Source organism: Eurypyga helias, unplaced genomic scaffold (genome assembly GCF_000690775.1).
Source record: "Eurypyga helias isolate BGI_N326 unplaced genomic scaffold, ASM69077v1 scaffold16166, whole genome shotgun sequence".
NCBI classification, from domain to species: domain Eukaryota; kingdom Metazoa; phylum Chordata; class Aves; order Eurypygiformes; family Eurypygidae; genus Eurypyga; species Eurypyga helias.
The window spans coordinates 1-11,297 of record NW_010256135.1 but is presented as its reverse complement, the minus strand read 5'-3'; the positions used below and the strand labels follow the sequence as shown (position 1 = coordinate 11,297).

The following is an 11,297-nucleotide window of genomic DNA, read 5'->3' as shown; positions in this document are numbered from 1 at the left end:
TCTACCAGACACTAGTATAATTCAAGTAGTTATATAAATAATGAACCTCACCACTTCAGTGGAAAAGACTTGCAAATAAAAGGCAATGCCCTAGCCCTCGGTGAATTCGGCAATACTCTGACATCACCATGAAGCACAGCTTTCCCATTTCTGCACACACAGCACACATACAGAGGGTTTTACATAAAAGAATCCTGTCTTGTCATTACTCAGAATCCAGGTCACTACTTAGGGGAAAAGGGGAGACAAGAGAAGGTGCAAAAGAAACCGCTCACTGAATGCTTCTGTGCCAGTTGGTACCTCTCAGATCACCCATATGCTTTGCGTTCTTTTAAGAATGATCATTGTTTTTTCACAAACTTAAAGCCTGAGACTTAGTTTCATCTAATAGCATATCATTTCTGAAAACAAAACAGCACTGTCCACATAACACAGGCAGCTTCTGACTGTTGAAGATCTTCATCAGTTCTTTGCCCATCAGGTATTTCACAGAACTCTGTTCCTGTAAGGCTTCCTTTAAATCTGTAGCAATCTGAGGCTCTGGATCTACTCTGGGTTTACATCCAATGATGTCCAAAGTGCCTCTTCACTTCCAAACTCCATCAGGTTCTGGAAAAATGACCCTAAAGGTCAAGTTTATTCGTGCATCTCTAGAATGATATTCCTTAGGGACTCGATGCTGTTAAGCGGCATTGGAAAAACAAACAAAACAAAACAAAAAGCATGAGCTAGTGTATTTAAAATACAGGTAATTAAACAATGTACAAACCACTTCATTTCCTGTGATGGCTTTTTATTAACATTTTGGTAAGGCAACAAATTCGTGTTCTGACTGCTCAGGGCCACTGAAAAGAAAAGGCTGTTGTAGATTACTGTAGATTTGTTAACTTAAGTTGCAACATTTTTATATTTCATGTTCCTAAATTGATTTTGCCTTTTTCAGCTGCAGGCTGAAGCCTTCACTGCTGAACTTCAATGCTGCAACATCTGAGGCTGATTCCTATTACATCACTTAGCACTTGAAAGAAACCCCATTGTTTCTGCGGATGCTTTGAAACTCTGAGGCAAAAAGCAGTACTGACATGCTGGGAAACAATTGTGCCACTGCAAGCAGAATGTCCCATACCTTTATGGGAATGCCTCGTGCATATTTATCAAACTGCATTGCAATAAAGCACACAAACGGTGTGTCAAGGAGTTCTCACCTGCCAATCCTCCTGGGTAGCTCCTTCCATCATCAGCAGAGTCCCGTGATCAAGTGGGATTCTTAGTCTTTCAACGTAAGTATAGTCTCCATTCTCTTCCTAAAAAGAAGCATTAGACACTTAAGAAGTGTGCCTGTGCATTTGGTAGAAAACCAGCCCTCTACAGAAGAGCTTGAAAAGCTGCGAGGGGGGTGGAAACGAAGCTTTTACAAGATCAAGTCTAACTAAACCTCTCACATTTCATAAAGAGTTCAGGAGCCAAGCATTTTAGGGATGAGGGAAGCCATCATGTCTCACTGCCCATACAACACAGCTGAAGTTCAACAGCACATCTCTACATCTAGTGCAAAATCCTGGAGCGAGGCTGCGAACCTTAGGGAAACAACCACTCTTGAAATAAACAGTTCTGCGTAGAGACATTCCACAATGGCCATTCCAGTTCCACCCGTTAACTACCTGAGCAAAAAATACACATCTTCCTTCTGTTCGAGTTTGTCTTCTATGTTACATGTTGGTATAGTATTATCTGCTAGACTAAACACTTCTCCTATCCCAAAAAATCTCCTTTTCCTATAGTACCTTGTATTATCATCGCTACGCAAAACAGACTGCTAAACGAGAAGACAGACGATGTGCAAACTTTCGTTAAGCCTTCGGGTTACGTACAGCTTTCTTAAAGCACAAATACAACAACCCGACACCGTAACACCGAGCGTCAGCCTCACACATCCCACGTCGGGGCAATAGCGACTCTCTCTTGCTTGGCACGATCCCTTCCAGTCTTACATCAGACCAATACACCGCTAAGTCAAGTTGGTCAGGGAAGTCTATTAAAGCCAACAGGGTTCTCTCTGCCAATCATGACAGTAACCTCGTCAGGAAGCCGTGTTACACGTGAACTATCAGAGTTCATAGATGAGCTACCTTCCAGCACGCCACATGGGCTGGTATCATAACGCTCTAGGTGCTCCTTTAATATTACCTGATTTTAGCCTTCAGCAGCTGCAGAAAAACCAAACCTTGAACAACTTCCATTTAACCTCTTGCCTACTTAAGGCTGGCACTTTGATTATTTCATTAACACTAAAATATGAATAGGAAAAGCAGGATGGCCCCCAAATACAGAATGGCAGCACATACTTTGCCTTTTATAGATCTCTATTGCCAACTTTGCAAGCTGCCAAGGAGGAGTAGAAACCAACTCTCTGAAACTCAGGGAAGTTTCAGATAGGAAATCACCTGCAAAATACAGGGATTATTTTAGAGAGAGGAGGAGTTAGAGAAAGATTTTAGCGCCGAAAGGGAAGGGACTCAAGAGGTCTTTTATTTTTAAGTTATAGGAAGCCACAGATAGCTTGAAAGTGAAAAGTGGACAATCAGTGCCCTCCACTGAAAAAAAAAAAAAAGGCAGCAGGTTCTGAGTCTCCACACTGTACAAGTACAGGGTTAACCCTGTTCTGAGCGCACTGCATATAGCAAACAGCCTGAATGCGTGTTTGTTATTGTGCCACTGCCCCTAGAAGCAGATATACTGGCTTTTTTTCCAAATAGATCACCAAATCAGTTATTTATTCTTGAAAGAAAAGTAATGAATACACAACTACTATAAAGGGGAGAGAAGAAAAAAAAAAGTGCTAAATTAATTAATGCTAAAAAAATACATACTTCTAAAGCATGACGGTAGTCCTGTCAGGGACCATGTATTTCAGACAGCTGCTGAACAAAAGCTTCACATTTTTTATTTTTTTAAGTTAGTTTGGCGGTATCTTCTCTCCAGTTTCTCATATTGCTTGGTGGACTCCTAAAATCACACTTGCTGAGTGTTTAGGAGGAGGCAATGCTAACCATATCCTGGGCTGCATCAGAAGAATTGTCGAGCCAGCAGGTCGAGGGAGGTGATTCTGCCCCCCTACTCTGCTCTTGAAAGACCCTGCCTGGTGTGCTGTGTCCAGCTGTGGAGCCCTCAACATCAGAAGGATATTGACCACTTGGAGCGAGTCCAGAGGAGGCCACGAAGATGCTCAGAGGGCTGGAGCACCTCTGCTATGGGGACAGGCTGAGAGAATTGGGCTTGTTTAGCCTGGAGAAGAGAAGGCTCCGGGGAGACCTTATAGCCCCTTCCAGTGCCTGAAGGGGCTACAAGGAAGCTGGGGGAGACTTTTTACAAGGGCCTGTAGGGACAGGACAGGGGGTAACGCGTTTAAAGTGAAAGAGGGTAGACTTAGATTGGATATCAGGAAGAAATTCTTCACAGGGAGGGTGGTGAGGCACTGGAACAGGTTGTCCAGAGAAGCTGTGGATGGCCCATCCCTGGATGTCTTCAAGGCCAGGCTGGATGAGGCTTTGAGCAACCTGGTCTAGTGGAAGGGGTCCCTGCCCATGGCAGGGGGTTGGAACTAGATGGTCTTTAAGGTCCCTTCCAACCCAAACCATTCTGTGATTATTTCAGACCCAGCTGAAGGCAGCAATTACACCCAACAAAAGCTGTTACCACCAGAGTGGAATTTGTCACATCTGTCATGTAAAACGAAACTGTACTTTGGGGGGCAGAGGGAATAGAAGAGATGAGAGGTCACACCTTGTGTCACCTGTGACAGAAGCAGATTGAAAAGAAGCTGGAAACAATACAGGACAACTGAGACTGGGAAATGGAATTGTCACACTAAGATGTAACCCAGCTTGAGGTGCAGGTATAGCTACCTCACACTGACAAAGTCCCACATTTCTGAGACAGAAACAGACGTTACAGGATCTCCAGGCTTCAGCTGTATGTTGTTATTCAGGAAAACTAACAGTGCTCTGCACAGACCTGGCAGTTAGAAGGGTCATAAAAAGGCAGACGCAGTCTTTTAAGAGCCATTAAAAAGACCCAACAGCTCTCATCCAACACATTTTAATGCTTTTACAAGAACTCACATTTTCAAAAACCTTAACTAACTGCCTTGACGCTTAATTGTGCAGTGGCCCAACAACATGCAGGTTTGTCTTTTTTAAAATTTGTAGCTTAATGAAAAGTTCAAAATACTGAAGTATCAACTACTGGGAAAATTATGTCGTGGACTTTAAACAAAACGTGATTTGCAGAAGAACAACTGGGAGTGTGTCTGCAGACGAAAAGGATGCAGACAGAAAGAAAACTACAAAACCCCTGAAATGCAAAGCACTCACTTGGGATCAAATCAATTCCTGATAATAAAAAGCACCACTTGATGCAACTGACTGTTTATTCGCACCATTGCCACTTCCTGTTCATGTCTGGGACTGGAAGTGGCAGCGTGACAGAACAAGGCTGTTCAGTACTGTTGGTGCAACTGGCAGCACTGGCTGGCAGTTCCGGATTTGTGCATTTCTTGGGGATACCTAGGGGCCCAAGGCTGTGCCAGTGATGAATTAAGCTCGCTAAGCCTCTGGAAACAGGGAGTGCTGAAGGCACTCAGAACCACCTGCAATATGTATCCTTCGTAACGACAGTGTGAAACATTTTTAAGCTTCTAGAATTATTAGCCATTCGTCTTGCTCTATTAAAAGTAAGGTGCAATGTGAAAACCGTTTTCTTAAACTACAGAGGAAGCAAGGAAAAAACCCTCAAAAATAGCTATTATAAACATGACTGCTGATGAAAAGCAGAGAAATACCACTGCATGGCTGTTTTCTGTTTCACAGGATTACATCACTTCATTCTGTGGATGGACAACAGCAGACTTATTTTTATCTCCTGATCATCTTGATTAAAAAAGAATTCTTCTGAGATAAATGATTTAGGAGAAAGCATCCTTCTGGCTTAGAAAAGCCAGTATCCAAAAGTAGCAGTTACTTTCTCTTTTCAATGAGACACCTCTGAGCTGAGTTTTACTTAGAGAGTTTTATGTCAGTTGTTTTTGCAGAGGCAATGAATTTAGACAAAAAGTTTTTACTTACATGTTGTAACCAACACTGTCCACCAACTCTCATTTCAGAACTTTTATCTCTAGAGCTGATGTTAGACATACAGGAAACTCAGTTGAGTTTCAGAAGTCAACAAGTTTATGAAAGAAATTTATACCCCACATCTAAGGAGGACAAGACTTTCTACAATACTGACAGCAAACATGGAAAGAAATGTATCAGTTAACTTTTATATGGTCACTTTGCAACCCTATGTATGTACTATAAAACCACCTCCTTCCAAGTTCTAGTAAAGCAACTGTGCAGCTTCTAGGCATATTCGAATGTTCATAGTTTGAGTTGCAGATTTAATACAATCCAAGCTTTACGCTGTCCAGGTGCACTGGCTAAAATTCAGGTAACTACAGTTAATAAGTGATGAAAGCTCAGCAGGAGTTGATGGGAAGCTGTGGATATAAAATCTGTAAGTATTCCTAGACTCCATCAAGGGTTTTTTCTTAAAATGGTAACAAGATCAAAAAGGTATGAAAGAGAAAAGATCTAGTATAAAACATAAAAATCACCTATGTTTGTTTCTTAAGTCTCAGGCAAGTTTACTGAGATAGTAGTAGGAAATGGGTTCTATAGTGTTGTCGTGGTTTTAGTGTGGAAGCATGTTCTATTATAAGGAAAAGTAAATGGAAACATCCTGTAGAAGAATGTACAAATAATAATGCAGTTACACATGCAAATGATGCAAAATTATTTCCAAAGGCTAAAGTCAGCTGCATCATTTCAGCCTTCCAGCACCTGAAGAGAGCTGGAGAGGGGACTTTTTATAAGGGCCTGTAGGGACAGGACAAGGGGCAATGGCTTTATATTGAAAGAGAGTACATTTAGACTGGGTATCGGGAAGAAGTTTTTCACAAAGAGGGTGGTGAGGCACTGGCACAGGTTGCCCAGAGAAGCTGTGGATGCCCCATCCCTGGAAGTGTTCAAGGCCAGGCTGGATGAGGCTTTGAGCAACCTGGTCTAGTGGAAGGTGTCCCTGCCCATGGCAAGGGGGTTGGAACTAGATGGTCTTTAAGGACCCTTCCAACCCAAACAATCCTATGACTCTGCGACTCATGGAGAATGCTGGCTTCTAGTCCTTTGCTTTTTCTATGACCCAAGAGATTTATCCTTACAAAACTTTTAGTATTTTTCAAACTTCCATCTTGCTTTTATCCCTCTTTTCCAGTTTACCCCTCGACAACAAAGTGGTCTCATCTACCAATACTTCTGCATTTTTACCTATTTATTCTCACTACATCTGACAAAGTCCTCACGGCAGCTCTTTTCTTTATGGATTCAGTACGAATGAACATCAGTTATATTACCCTTTCCTCATATAATCCACTTGCCCACCTACATAGGACTATCTTTAAATTCCCTCAGTCTTTCTGCAGGTGACCCAGCAGACTGCAAGTGAGGTAGCTCTAAAGCACTCGCATCTTCCTCTCTGCTCATCTGTAACTGCTCAAGGCCAGCCAATACTGTAGGACAATACCTCCTTCCCTGCAGCCACTGCTGCCTGCAAATCTCCTTTGTGCCAATCTAAAAGTTCAATCCTCCTCATCCCGTTCCAAGCCTCTGCTTCTACTGTGCTCTGTATATTCCCACGTCCATCTTCAATTAGGCCTGTTAGGAAACAAAGGGTTATTTTTAGGTTTTCAAAAGTACTATGAGATCTTTAACTTCTGCTAGAACAGCTACTCAAAGAGAGAAGGACCATGTTTTACTGTTTCATCTCAAGGACAGACCCATCTGAAGGCTGATTCTGAGAACACCACAAACACCCTGCTATTATCTAACACACGCGTGAAGCTCCCTCCCTTCCCCAGCACCCATCAGTTTCCTTGGTTACAGAGGAAAGAAGAGCAACCCGACAGCTGGCTTTCTAACTCCTTCCACAGTTCACACTGCCATGTGATATGAACAACTACACCCAAGTGGTCCTTACGGCACCCAGGCCTCTGCTACAGGGCCCCTTCCAGTGGGACATTAATCACCCTTCACACCCTGAACCAACATTTCACAGCCAGCTTCCAGAAAGACCCGATCAGACAACCTGGCGTTGTCCCATTGAGTTGGGCAGTGGGAAACAGTAGTAAAAAAATGCTAGTGAGACTGTATCAGAAAGGCCCACTTAACGCCGTGAAATCAATTCCTCTACAGCAGGATGACTAAGTCATGTATGACTGGGACAGGGGCCTGGAGGCTCTGTGGAGAACCGGAGGAGGTCAGAGTGGTGACAGTTCTGCTGTGGGCAAGCATGAGAGGACCCGTTGACTAAACCAATAGGCTGTGTGTGAATTGTGCATGAATCACAGCCCTAAACTAAAGCATTCGTCTCTTGATTTCGGTGTAGGCTGCAGCTACAGCGATGGGGGGCAACAAGGTGACAAGAAGAGTTTAATTAATTTACTGGAACTAGAAGTGGAAATAAAAGAAACCAGATCGCTTCACTGTAGACTTTAAACTACCCAAAAACCCCTAGAAACCATATAAAGCAAAGGCAAAACATCAGCTACAACCACACAACTGGTCCAAATAAACAGAATAGGCAGTATTTGCAGGAAAGATTGCTTGAAAAGAACTCCTCCAGCGGGTAAAGTAAAACAGTTTCTGGCACCATGTTAATTTCTGTGAAAGGTCTCCATCGTTCCAGTGGGGAATTGACTCCTGAAATGTATTTGTATCTTTTTTACACGCAGTGGGCTGAAATCTGAGTAAGAATTATTTCTACTTATCCACAAGAGGTACTTGATGCAGATGCAAATACGCTGTTCATGTCTCTGCACTGCTTCACCATCTATTATATGATGAACAAAATATAAATTACTCATCCAGTACAGTACTCACCAAAAAGAAAAACAGAGGACTGAACCTTTCTTTCTCCTCAACACAGAAAAATTTTCATGAAAAAAAACCCCACTTGCACCCAAATAACTTTTTTTTTTAAATATTTTGCCAATGAAAAAGGTAGAGGAGGGATAAAAAGATTCCTTTCTGACAGTTTCAGAGTGGCGTATATAAACACCACCAAATCCCTACCAGACAAATGTCAGAATTCACACCAACATGCACAAAAAACCCCCAACCCACCAATATTACTGGTCTTCTTCACAGTTAGAGAAATAGGATTTTATTCTCTAAGTTCACCCACATTTCAAGATGTAATATGAAAAATATTTGTACAGATGCTAACATGAACCGAAGGCTCTGATCTTGTGTTCTTCAGCAGCACTGCACGATGCTACCTGACTCGTGGTACATGCTGTTTTGTACCCAGTACATGATCACACACAGGCAACCGCTCTAGTTTTTTTTCCTAGTACCCTTTATCTACAGTGAGCGTCTACCGTAGTATTCCTCATCTTATCTTCATTACATCTTCCATCTTTCATACTTAAACACACTCACAAGAACAGAAGGAAATGAAGGCCTTTGAAACTCTAGAATCTGAAATACTAGCATGTTGGCCCCCAAAGAGGTTTAATTTTAGAAGGAAAAGGATTTACTTTTTCTTTCCCTCCTCAGTGAAGACTAACCCTGGAAAACCCAATGTACTGATACTGGCAGATTACAAACCAGGGAGAGCCTGAATGCCTGTGATGACTATTAATCTGAATCCCTTTTTCCCTTGACTACCTTCCTCTTCCTATAACTTGCTTTTGAACAAAGTAATGATCAAACTTCAAATACCTACAATCAACTTCAGCTTTCTCTTAATGAAAGAAAGAATGCTACATTACAATAGAGTATGAAAATTACTTCTTCGGTGGTACAGCCTGAAAGGTTGTAATTTCCATCAGAGCCTCTTGTAACTCCCACTTGGCAAAGCATCTTGTGTCATAGGATGCTCTCAGAAAATTGCAGGCTTTGGGAACGTGCAAAGAATACGTAATGTGTGCCACATAATTATTAAGTACGAGTTCCCTTAGGCACAGGATGCAGTTAACAGCAACTTACGCAAAGATCGCTCTGCACACAGGGATGGCACCTTAGGAGCAGGTATGTCACACTTGCAGAAGGAATACACTGCCTGCGTAGCAAGACTCAGCCAGTCAAAAATGTCAGGCCAGAGGCACTGAAGAAAAAAAAGGGGAGAGCTTGAGGGATACATCTACAGAAAATCACCCATCTCAAGAAGAAAAAGGAAGAAAATGTGCCATACAGATCAAGGAAGGAGGACAATTATGAATGGCACAGATTGAATTTCCTCCCCTGCTCATAGTGGGTGTCTTTTCAGAAAACAGAACAAACAAACATCTTGCTCAAGGACTGAGTCTGATTTTTAAGAGGGAAACTGCAAAGTTGATACCGAGATCTAAGGAGCTTTAACTGGTCCATCGAAGGCAAACACATGCACTTCTGGAAGTGAATCCAAGAACCACTTACAGTTTCCCAGAGGAATCAACTGTCCAGCTGACACGTTGTTACCAGCACAGCATCAGAAATACTCAGGGTATGCCCACGGATACAACACACCAGTTATGTGACCCTGCACTCAGGGACCAGCACTAAATTCACTTCAGACAACAAAGAACTTACAAAGTAGAGAACTGGTGAAAAATACAAATTATTTTTTTGTTTTCTGGTTTAAATTCTGACCTTTGCTGGTCACCAGCAGATGACCCGAGGTGACTCCTGATGGGCAGACCTCAGTACATCAGCATACAGTTTTCTAACAGGCTGATAATCACCACCTTTGCTTTCTGCTTTAGCTGTTCAGAATAAATAGCAACATAAGCAGACAGCAAACTTCTTCCCAACATTCTCAACGACTACACATGCAGGAAAGGCATCTAAAGCAGGATATCCTAAAACGAGGTCCGTATTCTCACCACAGGAATGCACGATTCTTTTACCTGAATGAGTTGCAAAATTTAAGTTTTAAATTGGCTCATAAACACAGCATTCCCAAGCCCAGCGTTTTGTCCAGAAAGAGTATTCACTGCTGAATCACCAACTAATTCCTGAAGGGATGTTCCACCCATGCCTCCTTAGCAAAGTAAAGATCACCGTTTGGTCTGTGAAGTACGACGCGACAGTTTGCTGGTTTATGAAAAGGGAAGGAGCTCCTTCGCTCGGCCTGGACACGCACAAGTCGAAGCGCAAACATTACTAAGAGGATTTTTACTTGCAAGAGCAGTCAGAGCTGTCATCCCACATACACTGAACATCCCACAGTGTTTGCCTCTATTTAAAAAGAACAGTATCAACTCTTTGGTTCATTTATACAGTGGAAGTCCCCTTCCACCACCACTGATTGCATTTTAAGTAACGGGAAAGGCCCTTATTTGGACAGAGGAGTGCCCAGCTTGCAATTTCAATGCAGCACTACACTGCTGCCCATTACCGGAGTGGTCCCACGCCCATCCTCAAGATGTCATGTGCCACGCAACAGACATCTTCGTCCTTATGCTTAGTCCACAGAGCTTCACAACCTGTACTTTCCTTAACCACTGTTAAATGCTTTTAGCAATTAAGTTCTCTAAACAGAGGGAAAATAATAAAGATTTTCGTAATTAGAGGACCCTCTCAGTGCGATATGAACACTCACAGGGGACGGTTTCTTCCTCATCTCAAAGGTGCGGGTAGCACCAAAGCTGAGCGAGGCGATGACAGGGTTCTTTCCCAGCGATGGTTCGTCGTCACTGTGCCAGTCGACGCCATCCTTCTCATTTCGGTAGAGGTTGCAGAGAAGAGAGTTGAAGGTGTAGCCAGTGAACTCCTCAACGCGCTCCTTCAGCGTGGTCAGAAGAGGATGCCACTGTAACCAGCACAGCAGGAGCAGGGTAAATAAAATTAAAGCAGCAGGTGACATCGGACACAAGGGGAAAACTACTCAGAAACTAAATATGCTGCACTTTAATCACAATGAACTTGAAATGAAACAAACGCCTCTGAACAATTCCGGTTATATTTTTAGTAAAGCTGAGGAAACAGGCATATGGTACCTGTCGCTCAGTACTAAATCACCTCTTAGAACTACAAAGCCAGTCTGCCTTTCATACTCACCTAGCCAGCCACCCCAGTCAATGGAAGGGTGAGAAAATCTGCCTCAACTGACCACAGATAAACACTGTGAGTTCTTAAACTAAGACAAAAAGGGTGCGACTTCTTCTGTGCATACCTGGTTTTTTTAAACCTCCTGGCCAAGTGTTGTGGTTTAACTCCAGC

At 42.7% G+C, this 11,297-nt stretch overlaps 1 protein-coding gene across 1 annotated transcript; it reads right to left on the bottom strand.

Annotated features, from left to right (window-relative positions):
* Positions 1–586: 586 nt before the first annotated feature.
* On the bottom strand, positions 587–10,887 carry LOC104511098 (alpha-ketoglutarate-dependent dioxygenase alkB homolog 3-like; the record flags this gene model as incomplete). The annotated part of the gene is made up of 3 exons (XM_010153565.1): positions 587–679; positions 1,206–1,304; positions 10,678–10,887. Coding segments are annotated over 3 exons (402 nt in total), but the record flags the coding sequence as incomplete, so codon positions are not given.
* Positions 10,888–11,297: the final 410 nt, after the last annotated feature.